The sequence below is a fragment of the Bos grunniens genome, chromosome 16 (genome assembly GCF_055505025.1).
Source record: "Bos grunniens cultivar Pamir isolate PY7600 chromosome 16, Bosgru_T2T1.0, whole genome shotgun sequence".
In the NCBI taxonomy this organism is placed as follows: domain Eukaryota; kingdom Metazoa; phylum Chordata; class Mammalia; order Artiodactyla; family Bovidae; genus Bos; species Bos grunniens.
The window spans coordinates 78,842,742-78,869,978 of NC_141180.1; the positions used below are offsets into that span (position 1 = coordinate 78,842,742).

Genomic DNA, 27,237 nt, shown 5'->3' on the forward strand with positions numbered 1-27,237 from the left:
AGAAAGGAAAGCCTTCTAAGGAGATGTGATAGTCCCTCCAGGCTGCCATCAAAAAATATCATAGAGTGGTTGCTTATAAACAGCAGATATTTATTATTCATAGTTTTGAAAAGTGTCAGACTAGTTGGTGAGTGTCTTTTTCTGGGTTGCAGGCTTCTCATTGTATCCTCATATGATGGAAGGCACTAGGGAGCTCTGGATTTCTAACAGCGCTAATCTCATTCAGGAGGGTGCCTTCCTTATGATCTAATAACCTCCCAAAGGCTCCATCTCCCAGTACCATTATCTTGAGTTAGGATTTCAGTATATGAATTTGAGGGGAACACAAACCTTCAAGCTGTAGTGGGAGAGGAATAACATTGATAGTTAAATGTATAGGGACATGTAGATGGGCAAAAATTTCCAAAACTCAAACAGGAACAATGTCTTCAGATCATCTTGGGGAAGAGGAACCTGGAAAGATGAAAGCTGCCCCACCCTCACAACACCCTAACCCCTTTCTCAGTATTGGGGCTAGAAAGGTCGTTTAGAGTCAGCAGATTTCAGAACACAGTTGATGAATAGTTTCTATGGTGTTTGAATTTGGCCAGGAGTATTTCTAAAGTTTCCATTTTTTGAGATGTTTGCTTAGCTATTGTGAGCTTTTTTTTTTTTTTCATTTTGTGTCTTAATTAGCTGTTGGGAAAAGTAAGTTGTATATTTATCTAGTCACTGCTTACAGCATGTTATTAATTTAAAAACACTTAATTTTTTTGAGGTTTTCTAGGACTAGCATATTGCAAACAATGACAAACTTATCCTCCTCTCCCATAGGTACAGCCCTCGTTTGCGTTAACTGTTTGACTGCACTGATTAGAGTTTCTAGAGCTATGTTGGAGAGTAAAGGAAATGGTAGGCTTTTGGACATTCCCACTTTGTTTATGATTTAGTGAGACTGAGTCTAAGGCCTTACAGTTAAACATCATGTCATCAGCTGGTTTCAGATAAACTATACTTAATTAGGTTAAGAAAGTGTTCTTTTGCTACCAAAATTGGTAGTAAAAGTAAAAACAACAGCAACCACAAACCAAGAATAGGTATTGAATTTTATTGGATTGAATTTGGAATTTTTTTTTTTAATAACATAAAGATGGCTCTGTCATCTTTAATTCCTAAGAACTAGCAGATTCAATGCAGAAGGCGATGGCACCCCACTCCAGTACTCTTGCCTGGAAAATCCCATGGATGGAGGAGCCTGGTAGGCTGCAGTCCATGGGGTTGTGAAGAGTCGGACACGACTGAGCGACTTCACTTTCACTTTTCACTTTCAAGCATTGGAGAAGGAAATGGCAACCCACTCCAGCGTTCCTGCCTTGAGCATCCCAGGGACGGGGGAGCCTGGTGAGCTGCCGTCTATGGGTCGCACAGAGTCGGACACGACTGAAGCGACTTAGCAGCAGCAGCAGATTCAAGGGTGAAATGGTGAGCTTTTCAAGCTCACTATTTAAAGTTCTGAGGGCAGAGCAGGCTTACTCAGCAAAACCCAACACTCAAAAAGGAACGGCATGCAAGGTTACACAAGAGGAAAAGAGGAACTGGTGGTTGCTATTTATTTAAAATTTTTAAGGAAGTTGTTTATTCCCAATAATTGAAGAGATCAGAGAGGCATTTAATCATTAGACTGTCAAACAGAACTCTACTACAGCTGATTAAAATCTTTTAAAAAATTTTTATGGAGAAAGACTTCATCACTTTCTCTACTGATATGCTCCAATGTTTTCATGCTTAACCTGGAATTTCTTCCTGATCTGAATGTTTCTTGCTGAGATACAAGCTTGTTTTTCCTCCTATGCCTCGTCTTAAAAAAAAACAACAACAGTAATTTTGCTATAAAATAAGTGCAAGAATTCATAAGGAACTGCACCCCATTAAAAAGCCCAGGATTCACATGACCACTTGAGTGTATTCCACTGGCTCAGAGACAGCAGGGTTCACAAAAGTCCAGAAATCGGGCTTTTGCCTCTTTGGGTTGACATTGACATAATCTGTGGCTTCTTTTATGTTCTCATAGTCCAGGACAGAGTCATTTCTTCGATCTCCAGGGGCTGCAAAGACTACTTGTGTGTAGTTGACATCCTTGGTGACCTTGGGGGAAAAGCAAAGAAATTTGGGTCAAAATTCCTACCACGTTTGGAGAAAGTATTCAACTCAAAGAGGCCCGCCCTGGGCCAGATGGGAAAGAACCTGGGTCCCAGGTAGCCGTGTCTGAGAGCAGGGCCAAGGCAATGAGAGAGATTGCTCCTTGTACCTGCGGCAACGAATGGCTTAAGGAAGAAAAATGTGGAGACTCTCCAAGTGAGGTCGGGACTCGGGGTGGACTTTGGCCAGTAACTGGGTCATGGGGAGAAGGGGATTTCCTGTGAGCACCTTCATTGTTCGAGCCCACTCAGACCCACCTTGTGTGGATGCTCTGTGTTGTTGGTACAGGCCTGTGAGTGAAAACCCGACCACCCTCACCAAAGGCTGCTACAATGACTCCATGGCCCTCCTTCCTTGCTCCCACCTCTGTAGCCCAGGTGACCCCAGACTGCTGGAGTGTCCCTTACCTGGGAGGTGGCGGGAGGTGAGCTGTTTGAGCTGTCAGAGCTATCTGAGGACGTGTCACTGTCATCTAGGGAAAAATAGAAATTGTTCTTCTTCTAAAGGAAGCCAGAAGGTGTTTAGAGAGTATAGAGGCGATGGAAGGAAGCATGAGACAAAGACAGAAGCAGAGCCAGCAACTCAAAGTGGAGTGGGGGAGAGAGATCAGTGTCCCCCAGAGAGAACAGAGGAATGGAGCAGAGAAAGTGGAAACCTCTGGAAACAGCCAGGAACAGATCCAAGAGTCCAGGCCCTGCTGTATTTCCAGCTCCATCTAAAAGTAAATACCAAGCCCGCAAGGCTGCCCTGTGCTTGATAAGGACTGTCTGCTGGAAGGGGAGTAGGCGGGATGTGCTGAGCCGCTATGGCCCAAGGCAAACAGATCTGGCCCCAGAAATCACAGGCATGCTTCTAATCTAAGCCCGTCACTAACTCCAGGCAGATTACATTCCTCTTTGTGCCCTGATCTTGTCCCCAGTGACAGAGAGGGTTGGACAAGGATCTCTGAAGTCCCTGCCAACCACTGCATCTCTGACTGCAGCCAGGCTTCAGGGAAGCTTTGGGATCAAGGGTCATGGTGAGGCCAGTGCCTCTCTGCCTCCTTGGAAACCCTGAGTTCATGCAAGTGGCATCTTCTGCGTCCCTCATGCATTGAGGCCTTATCTTGGTGCGGAGGAAGCCTGACAACCAGATTTCTCTAATGGAAAAGATAAAATTTAGAAGGATGGAGCAAACTTAAATCAACCAAAAGATAAAGCAGTGGAAAGGGTAGTCTCTGGTGAGTGAATGTCTTGCTGCGGAAGCGGCAGTTTCCACTGTGTGAAGAGAGTGGCCTGGCGGGTCTCTCAAGTGGGGAGAGAGAGAAAACAGCAGGAGTGTGGTGTTCCTGTTGGTCCCCTTGCCGGAGGCAGATGTAGATGTGAACCGTCACCAAGACTCAGGTTTATTAAAATGCCCAGATCCCATGGCTGGGAGCAGACAGAGGTGGTTGAAATCTGGGCTCTAACTAATGGCGGGCAGAAGATAAGACACCACAGTGTCACAAAGACAGGAGCAGAGACAGCCCCAGGCCTGAAGTAAGACCTACGCAAAGCCCACTGCGTCTGCCACACGGCACAGGATGGGGGGCCTTCTCAAAGCAGGGGCCTGGCTTGGCCTGCACTGGGGAGGGTGTGAGGAATCCTCCGGCTCGTGGTTTGGGCAGGAAGGCTGGGGCTGCTGCGAGGAGGCTCCCCGATAGTCCAGACAGAACAGAAGCAGCGTCATGACACGTTCTCCTCGCAGCAGTACTCACGCCGGTAGCGGGGCTCAGGCACCAGGACGTTCCTCTCTGCCCGAGTCTCCTTCCTCTCCTCGGCAGCAGGCGGGCAGCAGTGAGTTGGACATAAGCTGGGGGCCTGGGACCTGGCCCCTTTTAGAATGCGCTCGATTTCCTTGGCTACCGGGGACAGGGCAAGAGTCAAAAGTGAATGTTCTCCTGGTCGTGCACATCCTGGATCTGTGAACACAGCTCTCCTGAGGGAACACTTGTCCGACAGATCTCTTCAAACCTCGGCCCTCCTCTGCTCAGAACCCTACAGTGCCCCTCGCCTCACTTGGAGTAAAACCTACAGTCCAAGCCGAAGGCCTCACTCCCCTTCCCCTTCCTGCCGCAGCGCAGCTCCATCCAGCCGGGCCCCTCTGCTTCCGCCATAATGAGCAAATCTCCCCGCTTCTCCACGTTGTAGGCGTGGCTCACTTCCTGGCTTCCCTCACGTTTAGACTCAAACGTCAGCATCTCAGGGATGCTGGCTCCCATCCAGTTCATACCTCCCTGCCTTGCTTCATCTTTTTCTCTATACTTCCCGTGCCCTGACACACATTTTACTTGTTCGTTTGTTGCATTACCCACGGAATGCAAGGTTCATAACTGCACGGATTTTTATTTTGTTTCCTCTTGCACTGGATAAATTAATGAATGACGAGAGAAGCTTAGACTTACATCATCCTGCTCAATCCCTTGTCTTAGCACAGCCCAAGCAGTGTTATTTTATTTCCCCTAATTATAATGTCTTCCTCAGACAGAGCGTCCTGCTTTTCACTGCGAATCAGCTCAGAAATTTAAGCTCATATCTTAGTCTAACCATACTCCTTTCTCTTGTAATTCAAGGCCATTTCTACAGGTCCCTTGGCGGTGATGAAGGAAATTTACTATGCTCAGGTTAAGTGAGCCCAACCTCAAGAGCATCACAGAAGCTTGTCTCTAGGCAGGAGGTCTGGGTAGCAAAAGGACTCTCAGCCATCATTCCCAAACACAGATGGGCTGGGTCAGAGCACAGATAACCCACTAAGAGGTTGGTGGAGTGACCTGGCTAGTGATTCCTCAAGTAGGATTTCAAGTGATACTTGGGGGCTCATCTTGCTGTGGGCTTGGGAACGGTCCCTGAGAGGGGCCAGGAGGGAAGAGAACGCTGAGCCAGTTACCCATGTGCCTGCTGAGCAGGTAGTTGATGACTGCGAGGAGACAGGTCTGCAGGATCAGCGACACTACTGCGATCACTACTCCATGCCAGACCTCCATGACCCTGTTGGGAAATGAGGAAATCAGGTGAGAGGTTCTGGAGGTGCTGAGATGGCTGCAAACCCATCCCTGCCCCAAGCCAGGGGCAGCCTGCAGGTACTGCTGTTGTGGCTTGAGTCCCTTTCCTCTTGAAAGGGAAGGCTTCAGGGCCCAGGGAGGGTGATGTGCACAGGAAGTGATGTTACTGACACGGGAACCTGAGCTGGCTCTCTCCAGACCACTCACTGAGCCAGCATGACAAGCTCCTGGCAGGGCTGCTGCGGGTCGCGAGTGGGGCGCGGGCTCTCTCCAGTACCTCGTCTCCACGCAGCACCCCCGGCAGGATGGCCTGGAGACCTGCAGTGGGTCAGAACTCTTGGGCAGTCTCTGCTGCTGGGGAGTCCTTTCCTTTCCTCTCCCCAGATTCCAGTTTTTGAATCTACAAAACAGGCAGTAACAGTATTAGTGTCTGCCAGCCGGTAGGCACTGGCTTGCTGCCAGCCCCAGGGCTGAGCACCCCCGCAGCCCAGCCTTCCAAACTGATCCACACAATCCTAGGACCTAGATGTCACTGCTCTCCTCTTATAAGGAGCCACGTGAGGCCCAGAGGGCTGAGGGACACGTCTGAGGCCCTACAGTCAAGCCTGGTTTGAGCTCTACATCCAAGCCTACACCCCCAACATTCCGTCTCTTCTCCAGAGCCTTGCCTGCTACTGGAAGCACAGAGGAATCCCATAGGAGCGAATACACTGGGAGAGATTCTGTGAAGCATACCAATGTCTCACACACACACACAGACACACACGCACCCACACTGCTGAAAGGAAATAAATTAGGAGTTTGGGATTAGCAAATACAAACTACTATATATAAAACAGATAAAAAAAAAAAAACAACAAGGTCCTACTGTATAGTACAGGGAATTATATTTAATAACCTGTAATAAACCATGATGAAAAAGAATATATATATATATATATTCTGAGTCATTTTGCTGTACTTCAGAAACTAACATGATTTTGTAAATCAACTATACTTCAATTAAAAAAAAATTTTTAGTGTCAAAAATAAAGACCACAGCACTGAATATGGAGTGTATTATAAAACAAAGCCAAGATGGTTTCAAAGCTTTTGAAATGATCTTTACTTAGCACAAGATGGGCCATACGATGGCCCATTGTCCTGCTGCAGACGATAAATGCTGAAAAGCCTTTTATTGCCGATAAAGCTTATTTTCTCAATCAGGGTTTCCAAGTGTTAGGGGTAGTGTGGAAAGTCCTGCCTTTTTTACTTCTATCTGTAGTTCTGCACTGGGTGGGCCTATCCAACATCCAACTGGGACTAAGTTTGGAGAGAGAGGAGGCAGTAGCTGAGGAGGGAGCCTGAGAGGTTTGCCTCCACCGCCTCGCCAGGGCTGAGTGTTGGCCAGCCTGGAAGCTGCCAGAGAGAAAAAACTACCTTCTCCCCTACGTCCTTTACCAACCAACAAGCCATTCTTTGGGAACAACCTTTCTTGTGTAAGGTCGAAAGTTGGGAGCAGACTTCCCTGGTGGTCCAGTGGTTAAAGAAGTTGGCTGCCAGTGCAGGAGACACAGAAGAGCCCACGTGCCACAGGGCGACTGAGCCCGCGTGCCTCAGCTCCCGAGCCCCAGAGCCCAGGGCCCGCGTGTCGCCGCTGAGCCCGCACACTGCAACCAGAGAGGCCAGCGCACCGAGCCCTGCTCCCGCAAGAGGAGCCACCACGGTGAGAAGCCCGCACACGTAACCAGAGAGGAGCCCCTGCTTGCTGCAGCCAGAGAAAGCCTACATGCCGCAGCGAAGACCCAGAGCCGCCAAAAGCAAAGCAAGGAGAAAAATGGGAGCAACACGTGCCCAATTTAGTCATCATACTTAGCTTAAGTCCCCTCTTTCTGACATAATAAGTTCTGATGTAATAAATTCTAGACACTTCCTCCAAAGGAACCTAACTCTATCCACTCTTTACTTTTCTAGTTAAATGAGCAAAGTATACCTAACATCATCACTCTTAAAGAATGCTATTTAGTTTGATTTATAAAGATGGATTCAGCATCCAGACATGAGTTCTTCATTACATACAGATTCGGCATGTGAGATGGGTCAGGAAGATGGAAAGTGGGAACGTTCTAAGTAGGGGAATTCCCCTTACCCTGCTTCATCCTAGCACCCACCACCCTGGTGCCGAGGAGCACCAGAAGGTTATCTCTGGAGAAGGAGTCTCCTGTGGTTCCTTCTGCAGGAGTGTTGCATTAACTCACTTTCGTCATGGCATGAGGGGGTCACTGGGAGCAGGAGGTGGAAACTGATCCAGATGGCAAGCCAAGTGAGAGGGGACCCCAGGAAACTACCTACCTCCCCCCTTTACACATGGCCATCACCAGACAGTTAGTATCAAAATCATATTGATTATGTTCTTTGCAGCCGAAGATGGAAAAGCTCTATACACTCAGCAAAAACAAGATCAGGAGCTGACTGTGGTTCAGATCATCAGTTCCTTATTGTAAAATTCAGGCTCAAACTGAAGAAAGTGGGGAAAACCACTAGGCTATTTGGGGATAACCTAAATCAAATCCCTTATGATTACACAGTGGAGATGATGAATAGATTCAAGGGATTCGATCTGGTATACAGAGTGCCTGAAGAACTGTGGACAGAGGTTCATAACATTGTACAGTAGGTGGTGACCAAAATTATCCCGAAGAAAAAGAAATGCAAGAAAGCAAAGTGATTGTCCAAGGAGGCCTTACAAGTAGCTGAGAAAAGAAGAGAGGTGAAAGGCAAAGGAGAAAGGGAAAGATACATCCAACTGAATGCAGATTTCCAGAGCATAGCAAGGAGACATAAGAAAGCCTTCTTAAGTGAACAATGTAAAGAAATAAAGAAAACCAATAGAATGGATAAGACTAGAGATCTCTTCAAGAAAATTAGAGATACCAAGGGACCATTTCATGCAAAGATAAATAAAGGACAAAAATGGCAAGGACCTAACAGAAGCAAAAGAAATTAAGAAAAGGTGGCAAGAATACACAGAACTGTACAAAAAATCTCTTCAGTTCATTTCAGTCACTCAGTCGTGTCTGATTCTTTGTGATCCCATGGACTACAGCACACCAGGCCTCCCTGTCCACCACCAACTCCTGGAGTTTACTCAAACTCATGTCCTTTAGGTCAGTAATGCCATCCAACCATCTCATTCTCTGTCGTCCCCTTCTCCTCCCACCTTCAAATTTTCCCAGTATCAGGGTCTTTTCCAATGAGTCAGTTCTTTGCATCAGGTGGCCAAAGTATTGGAGTTTCAGCTTCAGCATCAGTCCTTCCAAAGAATAGTCAGGACTGATTTCCTTTAGGATGGACTGGTTGGATCTCCTTGCAGTCCAAGGGATTCAATAGTCTTCCCCAACACCACAGTTAAAAAGCATCAATTCTTCAGCACTCAACTTTCTTTATAGTCCATCTCTCACATCCATACATAGCCACTGGAAAAACCATAGCTTTGACTAGATGGACCTTTGTTGACAAAGTAATGTCTCTGCTTTTAATATGCTATCTAGGTTGGTCATAGGTTTTCTTTCAAGGAGCAAGCGTCTTTTAATTTCATGGCTGCAGTCACCATCTGCAGTGATTTTGGAGCCCCCAAAAATAAAGTCTGACACTGTTTCCACTGTTTCCCCATCTCTTTCTCATGAAGTGATGGGACCAGATGCCATGATCTTAGTTTTCTGAATGTTGAACTTTAAGCCAACTTTTTCACTCTCCTCTTTCCCTTTCATCAAAAGGCTCTTCAGTTCTTCACTTTCTGCCATAAGGGTGGTGTCATCTGCATATCTGAGGTTATTGATATTTCTCCTGGTAATCTGGATTCCAGCCTGTGCTTCATCCAGTCCAACATTTCTCATAATGTACTCTGCATATAAGTTAAATAAGCAGGGTGACAATATACAGCCTTGATGTACTCCTTTCCCAATTTGGAACCAGTCTGTTGTTCCATGTCCAGTTGTAACTGTTGCTTCTTGACCTGCATACAGATTTCTCAGGAGGCAGGTCAGGTGATCCGGTATTCCCATCTCTTGAAGAATTTTCCACAGTTTAATGACCCAGATAACCGGGATGGTATTGTCACTTACCTAGAACCAGACATCCTGGAGTGTGAAGTCAAGTGGGCCTTAGGAAGCATTGCTACAAACAAAAATAGTGGAGATGATGGAATTCCAAGTGAGAAATAGATTTAAGGGACTAGATCTGAATGACAGAGTGTCCGATGAACTATGGATCAAGGTTTGTGACATTGTACAGGAGACAGGGATCAAGACCATCCCAAGAAAAAGAAATGCAGAAAAGCAAAATGGCTGTCTGAGGAGGCCTTACAAATAGCTGTGAAAAGAAGAGAAGCAAAAAGCAAAGGAGAAAAGGAAATATATATCCATTTGAATGCAGAGTTCCAAAGAATAGCAAGGAGAGATAAGAAAGCCTTCCTCGGCGATCAATGCAAAGAAATAGAGGAAAACAACAGAATGGGAAAGACTAGAGATCTCTTCAAGAAAATTAGAGATACCAAGGGAACATTTCATGCAAAGATGGGTTCAATAAAGGACAGAAATGGTATGGACCTAACAAAAGCAGAAGATATTAAGAAGACGTGGCAAGAATACACAGAAGAACTGTACAAAAAAGATCTTCATGACCCAGATAATCATGATGGTGTGATCACTCACCTAGAGCCAGACATCCTGGAATGTGAAGTCAAGTGGGCCTTAGAAAGCATCACTACGAACAAAGCTAGTGGAGATGATGGAATTCCAGTTGAACTATTTCAAGTCATAAAAGATGATGCTGTGAAAGTGCTGCATTCAATATGCCAGCAAATTTGGAAAACTCAGCAGTGGCCACAGGACTGGAAAAGGTCAGTTTTCATTCCAATCCCAAAGAAAGGAAATGCCAAAGAATGTTCAAACTACCACACAATTGCTCTCATCTCACATGCAAGTAAAGTAATGCTCAAAATTCTCCAAGCCAGGCTTCAGCAATATATGATCTGTGAACTTCCAGATGTTCAAGCTGGTTTTAGAAAAGGCAGAGGAACCAGAGATCAAATTGCCAACATATGCTGAATCATAGAAAAAGCAAGGGAATTCCAAAAAAATCATTGACTTCTGATTCATTGGCTATTCTAAAGCCTTTGACTGTGTGGATCGCAATAAACTATGGAATATTCTTAATGAGATGGGAATACCAGACCACATTACCTGCCTCCTGAGAAACCTAAGGACAAGAAGCAACAGGTAGAACTAGGCATGGATTAATAGACTAGTTCAAAATTGGGAAAGGAGGACAAGGCAGTATATTGTCACCCTGCTTATTTAACTTATATGCAGAATACATCATGTGAAATGCTGGGCTGGATGGATCACAAGCTGGAATCAAGATTGCTGGGGAAAATATCAACAACCTCAGATATGCAGATAATGGCAGAAAGTGAAGAGGAACTAAAGAGCCTCTTGATGAAGGTGAAAGAGGAGAATGAAAAAGCTGGCTTAAAACTCAACATTCAAAAAATAAAGACCATGACATCCAGTCCTATCAGTTCATGGCAAATAGATGGGGAAAATATGGAAACAGTGTCAGATTTCAATTTTCTTGAGCTCCAAAATCAATGCAGATGGTGACTGCAAGCACAAAATTAAAAGACGCTTGCTCCTTGGAAGAATAGCTATAACAAACCTAGACAGTGTATTAAAAGGCAGAGACACCACTTTGCTGACAAAGGTATGTACAGTCAAAGCTACATTTTTTCCAGTAGTCATGTATGAATGTGAGAGTTGGACCATAAAGAAATCTGAGTGCCAAAAAATTGATGTTTTTGAACTGTGGTGCTGGAGAAGACTCTTGAGTCCCTTGGCCTGCATGGAGATCGAACCAGTCAATCCTAAAGGAAATCAGTCCTGAATATTCATTGGAAGGACTGATGCTGAAGCTCAATCTCCAATACTTTGGCCACCTGATGTGAAGAACTGACTCACTGGAAAAGACGCTGATTCTGGGAAAGATTGAGGGCAGGAAGAGAAGGGGGTGACAGAGGATGAAATGGTTGGATGACATCACTGACTTAATGGATATGAATCTGAGCAAACTCTGGGAGATAGTGATGGACAGGGAAGCCTGGTGCTCATGGGGTCGCAAACTGTTGGACATGACTTAGCAACTGAAGAACAACAACAAACAAACCCCTCCCCTAAGTCCCAGGACGGATTGATAGACAATCTGATACTCCCCAGTGATCAGCTAGCTCTAGAAAGAAAGTTCAGTGCAAAGTTACATGCACAGGATAAAATTTGCAGAGCCAGGAGGCTGGAAATGAAACACCAGAGTGATGAAGTGAGGAGGCGATTATTCACGAAAAACAATGATATTGAAAAATTAGTTGACTGGATTGAAGAAAGGGCATCGATATATTTTAAATACCTGATCTAGTCTTATTTTGGATAAGCCATACTTAAATTTCTACAGATACCAATTTCTCAAGCAAATTTCTCAAGGAAGTATGTTAGTCACTCAGTCGTGTCTGACTCTTTGTGACCCCATGGACTGTAGCCCACCAGGCTCTTCTGTCCATGGAATTCTCCTGGCAAGAATACTGGAGTGGGTTGCCATTTCCTTCTCCTTCTCAGGGAAATTTTGGTACTAATCCTGATTTCTGGGGCAGACGTAAAAAAAACGATTTGATGTTACCAGGAGAGCTTTATTGAATCAAAAAAAAGCATGAAAGTCACGGGAAAGGGCTGGAAGCAAAGCCAGTGTGCCAGGAAATCAACAGTTTCTTTTTAAAAGGCACTCTTATGCTTTAGGAATGCTGACTTCATATTAAATGCCTCATTTGTCCTTAATCGCAGAAGTTATTCCGCTTCTTCCACTGAAGGGGTTGGTAGGGATACCACTAGGGCTGTATTCTGAAACCATGCTCTAAGTTTTCTTTTTTTTAAGGCTCCTCTCTATTTATTAAAAATCAAACAACTAAGAGGCATTTGTAATTAAAAAAATTAGAAGTGCAAATAAGCAAAGCATTTCATAAAATGAACCCAAATTTCATTCCATAAAATTATCTTTGTGTTTTCATAAATATATGCACTTTGTACGTGTATGGAAATATTTGTATACACAATCTTTTTGAAACAAGGCACCATACTGAGTAGTTACTTTTCCACTTTGCTTAATAGATCATAAACTTGTTTCCAGATCAGAAAAACCTCTGTTAAAAAACCCCAATCTGGGCGCTCACTGGCCAAATTTGACACCTAGATGATTTTATTTGATAATGTACTTTAAAGATTTGTACGTGGATGCCCTGAGGAAAGTCATGTACTTTTCAGTCCCTGACTGATCCCTGAAGGCATTGGAGTTTGCCTTCAGTTTTATGGCATCACTGAAAATGATTAGTATTCTACTTTACCAGTATTTCTTACTATTCTTCAGTTTTATGACATCACTGAAAATGATTAGTATTCTACTTTACCAGTATTTCTTACTATTCTTCAGTTTTATGACATCACTGAAAATGATTAGTATTCTACTTTACCAGTATTTCTTACTACTCTTCAGTTTTATAGCATCACTGAAAATGATTAGTATTCTACTTTACCAGTATTTCTTACTACTCTGGACATTCAGAGGCACACAGGTCCTTGTCTAAAACTGCTTGTGTACTGCCTGGGAGACCACGATAATAGATGTAACAGGCCAAAATGACCCCTCACGTTTCCAAATGTCTCCCTGAGGCAGTCACTTTTGCCCCCAGTTGAGAATCACTGCATTAGATAAATGTTACATTATGTTAAAAGCATTATCTTATTTGGTCTTTTTATTCAGAACAGTATTGCCTACACTTCCTCCTTTCATTTTAATATATTATGAGCATCTTACTCGCTAAATGACACACTACCTGTGTCCTCAATATCTAAGATAAAAGTCAATACGGATCCAAGTTCTGTTCCCTTCTAGGTGTGAATTATTGAACTTCTCAGTGTCTTAGTTTCTGTACCTGTTAAATGGGGTTAAGGATAGTATATACCTCACAGAGTTCTTGTCGGGGCTTGGGGAGTTACGTTTATAGAGACCTAAATACAGTGGCAGGCATGTGGAAAGCACTCAGTAGTTACCAGGTATTATTCAACCCTAAAACACTGCACCAAGTTGGTGACTAGAGCGGAGCTATAAAAATTCGGTCTGTGTATTTTTGGAAGCTTAGACATTCGGTTTTGAGTACAGTTTGAAGATAAAATCTTGGCAGGATGAGGTTTGAAAATGATGACAGATGCCATTATTTAAGTGGCTAATGGCCCCTAACCGCAATGTGCAGGTTGTTCCTTGGGGGCTAAGTGCAGATTGCTGATCAGACAGTCGGCAGAAACATCTGCTCATTTGTGTACACACCCCAAACAACCGGGAAATGAGCAATTTGAAGTAATTAAGTTGTGAAAAAAATGCCTGGACCATGTGAGAGTTTGGTACGCCTCGCTCCACCATCAAGATGTGACTGTCCTGCCCTCTTTCAGGTTTGGATACCCAGCCCCATGTGAATGCAGTGTCCTGCCAACTGCCTGCAAACCACAGGCCAGCAGAGGGCCGAGAGCATTTCTTCTGTTTTCTTTGAACCTGGTGGAAACCCTGAGGCTGGATTCACATTCTTATTTCCCCCTCTCCTGCTAAAGGAGCTCTCTCGTGGCCTTTCTAAAAGGTACACCCCTAAAAGAGGTGAAATAATAAAAACACAGCTTTTCCTGTCTGATGCCATGCTTTCTTTGGATAGATAAATTCAGAAAGAGCACAACAGAAGATGATTTATGTAAACATCACATGGATTAAAGTAATCGTAATCAATATTGCTAAGCAGACTTGATCAATCTTTTAAAATTAAGTAGCTTTTATGTTTAAAATGGATAAGCAATAAGGACCTCAGTTCAGTTCAGTTCAGTTCAGTCACTCAGTCATGTCTGACTCTTTGCGACCCCATGAATCACAGCATGCCAGGCCTCCCTGTCCATCACCAACTCCCAGAGTTCACTCAAATTCACATCCATCGAGTCAGTGATGCCATCCAGCCATCACATCCTCTGTCGTCCCCTTCTCCTCCTGCCCCCAATCCCTCCCAGCATCAGAGTCTTTTCCAATGAGTCAACTCTTCGCATGAGGTGGCCAAAGTACTGGAGTTTCAGCTTTAGCATCATTCCTTCCAAAGAACACCCAGGGCTGATGTCCTTCAGAATGGACTGGTTGGATCTCCTTGCAGTCCAAGGGACTCTCAAGAGTCTTCTCCAACACCACAGTTCAAAAGCATCAATTCTTCAGCAAAAAAAATAAGTAGCTTTAAAGATTTTTTTATAAAGTGTTTATAAAAAGATTTTGGGGAAATTTTTATTAATTTATTGTCTTTAAAATGAAGAATTTGAGCTCTAAGATAACAAGACAGGGAGATGAGAGCCAGGCTCCTCCTCCTGGCTCAGTTACTTGCTACCTGTGTGACCTGGGACAGGTAGAAATTCTTTCTACGCCCAGCACTTGTAGTACTCCTAAGGCTCTTTCTGGCCCTTAACATTCTGTTCTTTAAAGATGGAATTACAGTAGGGGAAAGGAAAGTGTAGTTGGATGGAAATGGAATATTTTGAAAGAAAAACAATACATTTTTCTATTTTATATCATTCAGTCTCCTTCACTCTACTAGACTTTTGTCCTCTAATTGAATATGCAGTTTTGAATAATCAAGAAAAGAATGAAACATAAATAAGCCAAACTAATAATAGCTATAACCACATAAACGGAGGAAGCCAAAAATTGTGAAATTCCTGACATTTTTCTGTGTGTGGAAATATCAATAAAATTATCGATTTCCTAGAAAAATATAGATTAATGAAATGGACTCCATAAGGCACAGAAAACTTAAACAGACTAAAAGCAAAGCAAAATAACAAGAAAGAAGTTTGGGATCCGAGTTTGGTACCTCTCGAGCAGCTAAAGGCAGAGAACTTGGAGTCAGATAGTCTGGCTTCACATCCCAGCTCATCCTCTGCATGAGTTGGGTCTAATTATTTAACCTCTCAAAGTCTCTGCTTTCTTACTTGTAAGATAAAATCAATAACCACTAATTCTCAGGGTTTGATTAGATGAACATAAATGATACCCACTTCTGCAGATGAAGTAAGATGAGGTATGTAAGTTATTCTAGCTTTTGTCACATAGTAATAAGCATCCGATAAATGACAGCTATTATTATTTGAAATTAAAAGCAGTATAAAAACTATCTACTCAAAATCTGCATCCAGATAGTGTTACAAATGAATTTTTGAAATTTTAAGGAACATAGGGCACAGAAAATAATGGAAGGCTCTCCAGGCTTATCTCGTTTATGAATACAGAGGTAAATGCATGATTATATCAAAAGTTGCTCCACCTTGCTTATAGTTTCCTTCATTGTGCAAAAGCTTTTAAGATTAATTAGGTCCCATTTGTTTATTTTTGCTTTTATTTCCATTACTCTGGGAGGTGGGTCATAGAGGATCCTGCTGTGATTTATGTCAGATAGTGTTTTGCATATGTTTTCCTCTAGGAGTTTTATAGTTTCTGGTCTTACATTTAAATCTTTAATCAATTTTGAGTTTATTTTTGTGTATGGTGTTAGAAAGTGTTCTAGTTTCATTCTTTTACAAGTGGTTGACCAGTTGTCCCAGCATCCTTGTTAAAAAGATTGTCTTCTTTCCTTTGTATGTTTATTCTTGCCTCCTTTGTTAAAGATAAACTGTCCATAGGTGTGTGGATTTATCTCTGGGCTTTCTATTTTGTTCCACTGATCTATGTTTCTGTCTTTGTGCCAGTACCATACTGTATGGTGACTGTGGCTTTGTAGTAGAGCCTGAAGTCAGGCAGGTTGTTTCCTCCAGTTCCATTCTTCTTTCTCAAGATTGCTTTGACTATTCAGGGTTTTTGTATTTCCATACAAATTTTGAAATTATTTGTTCTAGTTCTGTGAAAAATACCATTGGTAGATTGATAGGGATTGCATTGAATCTATAGATTGCTTTGGGTAGTATACTCATTTTCACTATGTTGATTCTTTCAATCCATGAACATGATATATTTGTCCATATATTTGTGTCCTCTTTGATTTCTTTCATCAGTGTTTTATAGTTTTATATAAAAAACCTTTTCAGTGTCCTATAGTTTATAGGTCTTTTGTTTCTTTAGTTATAGTTTATAGTCAAGGCTATGGTTTTTCCTGTGGTTATGTATGGATGTGAGAGTTGGACTGTGAAGAACACTGAGCACTGAAGAATTGATGCTTTTGAACTGTGGTGTTGGAGAAGACTCTGGAGAATCCCTTGGACTGCAAGGAGATCCAACCAGTCCATTCTGAAGGAGATCAGCCCTGGGATTTCTTTGGAAGGAATGATGCTGAAGCTGAAACTCCAGTACTTTGGCCAGCTCATGCGAAGAGTTGACTCATTGGAAAAGACTCTGATGCTGGGAGGGATTGGGGGCAGGAGGAGAAGGTGATGACAGAGGATGAGATGGCTGGATGGCATCACTGACTCAATGGACGTGAGTCTGAGTGAACTCCGGGAGTTGGTGATGGACAGTGAGGCCTGGCGTGCTGCGATTCATGGGGTTGCAAAGAGTCAGACACGACTGAGCAACTGAACTGAACTGAACTGAACTATAGTTTATAGTTTCTTTAAGTATAGTTTATAGGTTTTTTTGTTTCTTTAGGTCAATTTATTCCTAAGTATTTTATTCTTTCCATTGCAATGGTGAATGGAATTGATTCCTTAATTTTTCTTTCTGTTTTCTCATTGTTAGTGTATAGGAATGCAAGGGATTTCTGTGTATTATTAATTTTAAATCCTGTTACTTTACTCGATTCATTGATTAGCTCTGATAATTTTCTGGTGGTGTCTTTAAGGTTTTCTATGTAGAGGATCATGTTATCTGCAAACAGTGAGAGTTTTACTTCTTTTTTTTCAACCTGGATTCCTTTTATTTCTTTTTCTTCTCTGATTGCTGTGACTAAAACTTCCAAAATTATGTTGAATAGTAGTGGTGAGAGTGGGCACCCTTGTCTCGTTCCTGACTTTAGGGGAAATATTCTCCATTTTTCACTATTGAAGATGATGTTTGCTGTGGGTTTGTCATATATGGCTTTTATTATGTTGAGGTATGTTCCTTCTATGCCTGCTTTTGAACAACAAAGGAAACTATAAGCAAGGTGAAAAGACAGCCTTCAGAATGGGAGAAAATAATAGCAAACAAAGCAACTGACAAAGAATTAATCTCAAAAATATACAAGCAGCTCATGCAGCTCAATTCCAGAAAAATAAATGACCCAGTAAAAAAATGGGCCAAAGAACTAAACAGACATTTCTCCAAAGAAGACATACAGATGGCTAACAAACACATGAAAAGATGCTCAACATCACTCATTATCAGAGAAATGCAAATCAAAACCACAATGAGGTACCATCTCATGCAGGTCAGAATTGCCGCTATCAAAAAGTCTACAAACAATAAATGCAGACAGAGTGTGGAGAAAAGGGAAGCCTCTTACACTGTTTGTGGGAATGCAAACTAGTACAGCCACTGTGGAGAAACAGTATGGAGATTCATTAAAAAACTGGAAATAGAACTGCCATATGACCCAGCAATCCCACTGCTGGGCATACACATTGAGGAAACCAGAATTGAAAGAGACACATGTACCCCAATGTTCGTTGCAGCACTGTTTACAATAGCTAGGATATGGACGCAATCTAGATGTCCATTGGCAGACGAATGGATAAGAAAGCTGTGGTACACATACAATGGAATATTACTCAGCCATCAAAAAGAATGCATTTGAATCCGTTCTAATGAGGTGGATGAAACTGGAGCCTATTATACAGAGTGAAGTAAGCCAGAAAGAAAAACACCAATACAGTACATATGGAATTTAGAAAGATGGTAATGATGACCCTATATGCGAGACAGCAAAAGAGACACAGATGTAAAGAACAGATTTTAGGACTCTGTGGGAGAAGGCGAGGGTGGGATGATTTGAGAGAATAGCATTGAAACATGTATATTACCATATGTGAAATATATCACCAGTCCAAGTTTGATGCATGAAACACGGCACTCAAAACCAATGCACTGGGAGAACCCTGAGGGATGGGATGGGGAGGGAAGTGAGAGGGGAGTTCAGGATGGGGGACACATGTCCACCCATGGCTGAGTCATGTCGATGTATGGCAAAAACCACTACAATATTGTAAAGTAGTTAGCTTCCAATTAAAATAAACTAATTAAATTATTTTTTTAAAAGTTACTACAGGGAAACTAGGCTCCCTAACTTCAGACTCTACTACAAATCTACAGTAATCAGGGGGCTTCCCTGATAGTTCAGTTGGTAAAGAATCTGCCTGCAATGCAGGAGACCCCAGTTTGATTCCTGGGTCACGAAGATCCGCTGGAGAAGGGATAGGCTACCCACTTCAGTATTCTTAGGCTTCCCTGGTGGCTCAGCTGGTAAAGAATCTGCATGCAATGCAGGAGACCTGGGTTTGATCCCTAGGTTGGGAAGATCCCCTAGAGAAGAGAAAGGCTACCCACTCCAATATTCTGGCCTAGAGAATTCCATGGGCTGTATAGCCCATGGGGTCGCAAAGAGAAGGACAGGACTGAGCGACTTTCACAGTAATCAGGACAGTATGGTACTGTCACAAAAACAGACATAAAGATCAATGGACCAGGATAGGAAGTCCAGAAGTAAACCCACACACATATGTCAACTAATCTATGATGGAGGAGACAAGAGCATATGATGAAAAAAGACAGTCTCTTCAATAAGTGGTGCTGGGAAAACTGGGCAGCTACATGTAAAAGGGGTCGCTTCCAAGCATGGAAGCAACCTAAGTGTCCGCCGACCGTCCACAGAGGAACACATAAAGAAAGCGTGGTGCATGTATACAATGGAATATTGAAGTCACTCAGTCGTGTCCGACTCTCTGTGACCCCATGGACTATATATATAGCCCACCAGGCTCCTCCGTCCATGGGATTCCCCAGGCAGGAATACTGGAGTGGGGTTGCCATGTCCTTCTCCAGGGGCTCTTCCCCACCCAGGGATCGAACACGGTCTCCTGCATTGCGGGCAGATGCTTTACCCTTTGAACCACCAGGGAAGCCCTCGGCCATAAAAGAGAAGGAAACAAGGCCATTTGCAGCAACATGGATGAACCTACAAATTATCATACTACAAAATATCATACAAAGTAAGTCAGACAGAGATATTGCTTATATGTGGTATCTAAAAAAAAATGGTACAAGTGAACTTATTTACAAAACAGAAACAATCACAGATATAGAAAACAACTTACGGTTATGAGAGGGAGGGGAGGGAGAGATAAACTGAGAGATTGGGATAGACATATGCCACTCTGTGCTGTGTGCTCAGTCACCCAGTCATGTCCAACTCTTTGTGACCCCGTGGACTGTAACCCACCAGGTTCCTCCATCCATGGGATTCTCCAGGCAAGAATACTGGAGTGGGTTGTCCTCCTCCAGGGGATCTTCCTGACCCAGGGATTAAACCCACATCTCCTGCAGTTCCTGCATTGCAGGCAGTTTCTCTAACACTGAGCCACTGGGGAAGCCCCACACATACACACATATCCACTCTTTTTTATTTTCTTTTCCTATATAAGTCATTACAGAGTATTGAGAAGTGTTCCCTGTGCTATATAGTAGGTTCTTATTAGTTATCTCTTTTATATATAGTAGTGTGTGTAGCGAGAAGGCAATGGCACCCCACTCCAGCACTCTTGCCTGGAAAATCCCATGGATGGAGGAGCCTGGTAGGCTGCAGTCCATGGGGTCGGTAGGAGTTGGACATGACTGAGCTACTTCACTTTCACTTTTCACTCTCATGCATTGGAGAAGGAAATGGCAACCCACTCCAGTGTTCTTGCCTGGAGAACCCCAGGGACGGGGAGCCTGGTGGGCTGCCGTCTATGGGGTCGCACAGAGTCAGACACTACTGAAGCGACTCAGCAGCAGCAGCAGCAGTGTGTGTATGGGGCACAGTGGTAAAGAAACCATCTGCCAGTGCAGAAGCTGCAGGAGATGTGGGTTTGATCCCTGGGTCAGGACGATTCCCTAGAGAAGGGCATGGAAACCCGCTCCAGTGTTCTTGCCTGGAGAGTCCCACGGACAGAGGAGCCTGGTGGGAAACAGTCTATAGGGTCACAAAGAGTCGGACGGGACTGAAGCGACTTAGCACGCACACATGTGAATATGTGTGACTGATTCTCTTCGCTGTACACCTGAAACTAACACAACATTGTAAACAAACTATACTCCAATAAAAATTTAAAAATAAATTTAAGTTACTCCAGGGATATCCAGGAGATTAATTATTACAATAATGAAAACTAAGGTTGAGTGTTTTCCATGTGGCTTTTATCTTCTTGCTCTACAAGAACGGACATCATCACCATTTCCTAGATGAGGACACTGAGGTTGTCCAAGAAGTGAACAATTTGCCCTTGTGCCCCCACTGGAAGAGTCTTTTTAATTCAAGCTCATCTGACTTAAAAGTCTAAGCCTCGATCATTTAAGGAACTGCCATTTATATACTATAAATACATGGATAAATCAAAAAATTTAAACTATGATCGCAGTAAAATGCCAAAAAACATTTGATAAAATTGAATACTCATTCATTATTACTATTTTTTAATTAAATGTTTTAAATTGTATTGGAGTATAGCCAATTAACAATATTATGATAGTTTCAGGCAGACAGCAAAGGTACTCAGTCATACATATACATGTATCTATTGTCTCTCAAACTCCTTTCCATTCAGGCTGCCACATAACACTAAGCAAAGTTCTCTGTGCTGCACAGTAGGTCCTGTTTTTCATCCATTTAAAATATAGCACTGTGTACTTGCTCATCCCAAACTCCCTAACTATCCCTCATTTCTTTATTTCTTACATTATTAAAGTTCAAATGTGAGGATTGCTTCTTACTCTAATAAAGAATATCCCTTCTATACCAGCAATCAACATCTTACCAAATGGTAAAATATTTTAGCCGTTATTTGAGAATGAAGATGTCTGCTGTAACCATTTTAAAAAATTAATCCTAGAAATTCTAATTCCTGGAAGTTCCTCCAATCTATAAAAATAATATTGAATATTTATTGAGCAGGCTCTCTGTGGCTGACACTTTTACATATGTCTACTCATCTGCTTCTCACAACTACCTAGGAGGTAGGTACTATTATTATTACTTCCATCTTACGGAGGACAGAACTCAGACACAGAGAAGTTAAATGAGTTGGCCAAGATAATGAGAAGAGTTAATGAGGCTTTGTGCCCAGACAGGCTGGTGCTGGAGCGTCAGCTAATAACTTATGCATGAAAGAAATGGAGCAAGTAAAAGTCAAGTTTATCCTTATTTGCAAAAGATGTGATTTTATACCTAGGAATCCCAAAAGAATCAATTGAAAAACCAGTGAAATTAATGAGACTGCTCAGGAAAGTCCTAAGGGCATGACAAATATTCTAAAATTACCAGCCATTCTTTCTATTTTTCTATAATAGAAAATAGAAGTGGGGACAGGGGGAACGAGGAGCCTTATCAACCATCACAACAGATAGTGCTAAGAATTATTTTAATTATAAGAGAATTATTTTATAGAAAATTCTAGAAATTTACTGAGAAACCTAAAAGACTTAAACTAATTGAAAGACATCTAATGTTTCAGATTGGGAAGTTAGAAGACTAAAAAAACTGCTTTGAAATTGATTTATTGGTCCAATACAATTCCAATCAAAATTAGAGAGAGAATTTTTTAAACCTCAAAATTATTCAAAAATTTATTAGGAAAAAATAATAACAAGCCAGAAAGGTTGGAACATAATTTGAAAAGGAATTGTAACAAGGTGGGTTCCCACCTTTTTAAAACCATTTTTAAAAAGTAGTGTAGACTTGCAAAATTATGTTTAGAAAAAAATTAATCTAGGGAAAGAGTCTTCCGTGAAAAATTACAAGACAGTTATATTTAGCTTGTACTTTATTGTATATATGTAGTATACAATATACAATATGATCACAACTCTGTAAAAAAATGAATATAAAAAGAATAAATATTTTTAAAGAAAAAAACTCTAGATCATTAAAAAAACTATGTCTATTAGATTACCCCTCAATTCACATGATTCTGTTCATCAAATCCAGAAAATTCATTGACAATAATTTTGCATATTAAATATAAATTTTCTCATGAACATACATTTATGGAAATTAAATTGGGGAGTCTGTTTAAATGTGCTTTCTTCAAAATGGGGAAATGGGAGAAAACATACCTAAATATTAAAAGTTAGGTACTGAAATGTTATGGGTGATTTTTTCTAATGAGGGGAAAAAAAGGTATTTTAAGAGTGTAAAAACAAGTCCAGAAATTCTGAGTAGCTTAAATTAACATGAGACCAGATTTCTCTACATAAATGTCTTATTTACATCTAAATTCTATCTCACCATGTTAATAGAACATTGAGATAGTAAATTAAATGTCTGAATTTCAATGAATCAAATATTTATTGAGTGGTCTGTGTGTGGTCCTGGATGAAATACCCTTGGCCATGAAAAGGGGAGAATGCTATCTGAACTTCCAAGAGCTCATGTTATACTTGGAAAATCAAGACATTAAGGTGTAAAAAAAAAATCAAAAAGCACAAGAAATGCTGTGATGAAGCATGATGAATCGTCAGAAGATGTGCATAAGGTGTAATGTTTTAGAAGAAAAAGAGATGCCCGTGCAATAGAATCTTTATAGAAGAGCCACTGAGATGGATGGATGGGTGGAGAATGGAGACCACAGCACTCCAGCTGAAGCTATCTGCCAGCTCTGGCTGTAGAGGACAGCTGTAATGGAATTGCTTGTCTGCAACAAAGTTCACTGTATATTGACCACATGGGAATAAGAGGATATGGGGGAAAGCTGGGTATGCTCCCCAGAAACCTCACAAGCAAGGGCAGGGAAATGGTGAGAAACAGGGACTCAGTGGTTAGGTGAACCGGGCTGGGGAATCCCAGCTCTGGCCTTCCTAGCTATGACTTGCTTTCTGTCTTCTGGTCCCAGAATTTTATGGGGATAATGAGGATGTCAGTTGTTTCCTTTTAACTCAAGTTGTGTGCTTCCTATATGCCAGCATCATTCAAAACATTCTGAATAAATTATCTTGTTTAATTATCTTAACCCTCAAAATAAGAACGTTATGAAGTAGATACTATGGCTGCCCTGCTTTTGCATAGGAGAGAACCAGGCTTTAGTTCCCCGTGAAGGGGAAAGAATTCAAACCCAGGCTGTTTGAGGCCAGAGCCTTCACCACACTACACACTGTACTGAAGACACTTAAGTGCTTGGCATATAGAGGTATACAACAGGGGTTGATCCTTAGACCAGAAAGAGGGTTCAATCCCTGTAAGTTGGCTTACCTATATAAATGCACCCATTTCCACAGGCCCTCACTCATGATTTTCAGATGGGAGGTATAAGCAATCCAATTAACAAAGCTATATGGTCCTGGGAGATCCTTGGTGCTACGAGTGTCCCTATGTCCAGGCACCAGGGAACAGAGAAGGTCAAACCACCGTGAAAGGGAGGAAACAGGGCCTGACAAACCCCACGGAGAAGACGACAACAGAGTTAGGGTGTTACCTCTGTCCTGCGTATCAGAGGAATCGTCCCTAGGTTTGCTTCAGCTCTGGTCACCATGGTAGGGACCTCACCCTAGGCAGCTGGGACACATCTGGAATATGAAATGAAAAACCAGGTCAACATTGTAGCTCAACTTTCTAGACTCATCTACCTTGGACACCTTGCTTCCTCTCTCTGAGCCTCGGTTTCCCTGTCTAGAAACTAAAGGGGATGAGTTAAACAGATTTAGTTCTGATATTTTATTGTTTTAGAGTTCCTTTAAAGTGACATAAATGATAAGACTCAAATTCACAAGAAATAGCAACTGTGAGTCTCAATCAGCCAAGCCACATCTCCAGTCACGTGGCTTTATAGGTGCAGGCACTTCCAATTTTTAGGAAGAAAACAAATCATCCTAAATTTCTGATTAGTAATTTGATGGAAAGCCTTTTTACAAACAATTACTTGAGATGATGGACAGGGAGGCCTGGCGTGCTGCGATTCATGGAGTCGCAAAGAGTCAGACATGACTGAGTGACTGAACTGAACAGAACTGAACTGAACTGACTGACTTGAGATGATTGCAACTTAGAGCCAAGACTAATTCAGCAAGACAATTGCAAGTAACTTAAGCAATATTCAGAAGTCATTTTGCTAGTTCTGCAAAGCTCCAGGTAAATTGGAGGGGCCAGCCAACAAAATTTTATAGAATTGACCAACTAGATTTTAAAGAAACTGAACGCCTTCTACAGGGTATACTCAGTTTGTGAGTGCTTTAGTGGCTGGAACCAGGTCTAGTCCATACTTAGCTCCGCGAGTCCTGGCACAATATTTAGACTCTAAATTTTAGAGGCAATGTATGGGGAAAAGCACTTTGATTTAATAACATTCTGTACACATTGCAATTCAATCTGTTTCCATTAATAAATACTGTTTAAGCTTGGTGGGGAGTGGGGCACTTAATGTCCCTGAGCCTAATTGCCCTCCTCCGTTAATCAGAAAGCCAAAGGCCTCTCTCACAGGATTTGTCAAGAGGGATAAGTGAGACCATGGAAGCTTCCAGCCCTGTTCCTGCCTCACTGCTGGGTCTCAGGGCCACAGGCTTATCTCCTATTCTGTTCAGTAGGACCTCATGCTCAGAAGGGCCCCATGATGGGCCTAGAGCTCTGCTGTTGCCATCTTTAAATTCTTAATAATTTTTAAAAGAGGGACCCCAGATGTTTATTTGCACTGGGCTCTGCTGATCATGCAGCTGACCCTACTCAAGGTGTTGTACTGGGTAGGGTTGTCGAAGCCCACACAACAAGGCCCATACAAGGAACAAGAGCAGGATCCCAATTACCACATCTTCCTTGAATGCCTAGTCTACACTCCTGAGCTCCCCGGGCTGCAGAGACGATGGCAAGAGGCCTGCTCTAAAAACACTCTTCTGTGCTGAAGTCCTCCAGAAGAGCTTTCTGTCACCAACTTCAGTCAAATCACTCAACACCTTTGTGCCTCAGTTTTCTCAACTGTAAAGAGAAACTATGAATAGCACCTGTATTTTCAGAGCTGTTGTGAAGATTGAATGAATTAATCTACATGATGCTCTTAGAGCAGTTCCTAGGACATAGGAAGCTCTATGTAAGGGTCAACTATTGTATTTTGCTGTCATTGTTGCTGGCTTTTCTTTGCCTGGATGTTTGCATGGCTTTTCCTGGTCTGGATGTTTGCATGGCCTTTTTCTTTGACAGCATACATTTTCTCATTCTCATTCATAACATTTTTAAACTGCCAGACTGGTTTGTTTCCCACAAAACATCCCAGTTCTTTGTAGCTCAGAATGAGTCTTAAGGGAAAAACTCACGTAGCGGGGTATTCTCTGTGATCTGGTTCACAGATGACTTGAAAAGAGTCATTAATTTATAGCTACTATTGCTGGAGCACCCGACTGGGTGCTAAATGTCCATTGTCTGTGATCCTCATAGCAATACTGTACCATGGCTGGTTTTATACCCATTTTGTAGATGAGGAAATTGAGGCTTATAAACATTCTGCAAAGTTCTTTGGATCTGGTTCTGTCTGCCTCCAAAGTCACCTTCCAGCTGGAGCCCTGAAGGCTGCTGCTGCTATTGCCAACAGATCTCAGGTCTCAGGAGCAAGAGGCTAATTAATGTCCAGGGACTTCCCGGGCGATCCAGCGGTTAAGACTGCATGCTCCCAATGCACAGGTTCAATCCCTGGTTGGGGAACTAAGATCCCACATGCCTCCAGGTGCGGTCAAAAAGAGAGAGACACTGAGGTCTGTGAAGTGCACGGTGCCAAATCTTAAGCTCACTCCAAGAGGATGGCAATTGAATTCCACACCCTGGCATCCTAGCGCGTAAACAAAGAATCCGCTCTGAAATTTGAGTACATTTATATTCACAAACAGACACACATCCCTTTAACTAATTTTAAATCCTACTGCCCAGATAATACTTACCCCCAGGACCATGAGAAAGGTCTGGGCCCAGCCTGTGTTTCAGCGGTGTCCTGATGGAAACATCTCCCTCACCACCCCCCAGCCCCACCCGGAAGCTTGTCAGCCACTGGAGGTCAGTCACCAATGTTTCATCATTTCCAACAGGGCGGGGGCATGCTACTCAAAGATAATGATCTAGCTCGGTTGAGAAAAGCAGGGTGAAGCAACAGATACCACCTCCTATCTCTCTTGGCAGGGCTCTGCCCTTCTGCTCTGTGCAGTTTATGTCTGTGGAGAGTAGTAGTCTCTTTCCCTCCGTGTGAACACAAATTTAAATACCACAAATACACGTGTGGCCTGGTGGAGTGGAAAGGGCACTGCAGGAGGAGGTAGGAGGCCTGGGTTCAAGGCCCAGCTCTGGCACTCATTTGCTTGCATGAACTCGGACGAATCACTTTCCCACCAGCAAGCTCATGTTCTTCCTTTATGAAATGAAGAAGTGGGTCTCTACAAATCGGCAAAGGTCCCTTCCCGCTTGCTTCACCTCCGAAACTGTGTGTGCCGTGGCCGTAGCTCATTTCAGAGTGTGTGTATGGGATGTAGGCAACTGGTAAGGATGATTTTAAGTGCTTTGCCATTAAACACTGAACGGGGCCAACCTGAGACGGCTGGGGCAGTTTGCAAGACAGACAGTGCCAGCAAGGGAAGGAAGGTTGACGGCAGGCTTTGGGTGTGGGGTCTCAGGCTAACCCTCCAAGACTAAACTGAGGACTGAAGAACAGGAGGAGGATAAAATGACCTTGATGTAAAACAAAGCAGAAGTTTGCAGGCCTCTGTGATGTCACCTCCCTGCTCTGGACAAGATAACCAGTGTGGAATAAGGGCTCCTGAATCAG

At 42.7% G+C, this 27,237-nt stretch overlaps 1 protein-coding gene across 3 annotated transcripts; it reads right to left on the reverse strand.

Moving 5' to 3' along the window:
* Window positions 1–1,552: 1,552 nt before the first annotated feature.
* On the reverse strand, window positions 1,553–26,463 carry RHEX (regulator of hemoglobinization and erythroid cell expansion). 3 transcript variants are annotated; one of them, XM_086342900.1, is made up of 7 exons: window positions 26,363–26,463; window positions 23,920–24,010; window positions 5,475–5,597; window positions 5,083–5,183; window positions 3,914–4,057; window positions 2,586–2,650; window positions 1,553–2,124 (listed from the first exon to the last, which is right to left on the reverse strand). In XM_086342900.1, the coding sequence occupies exons 4-7, from the start codon at window positions 5,177–5,179 to the stop codon at window positions 1,924–1,926; spliced, it is 507 nt and encodes a 168-aa protein (XP_086199026.1). In that variant the 5' UTR covers window positions 5,180–5,183; window positions 5,475–5,597; window positions 23,920–24,010; window positions 26,363–26,463; the 3' UTR covers window positions 1,553–1,923. The 3 variants fall into 3 exon arrangements, with proteins under 3 accessions (XP_086199026.1, XP_086199027.1, XP_086199028.1); XM_086342901.1 differs by lacking the exon at window positions 5,475–5,597; XM_086342902.1 differs by lacking the exons at window positions 5,475–5,597; window positions 23,920–24,010; window positions 26,363–26,463 and having other exon boundaries at window positions 5,083–5,448.
* Between the last annotated feature and the right edge of the window lie 774 nt (window positions 26,464–27,237).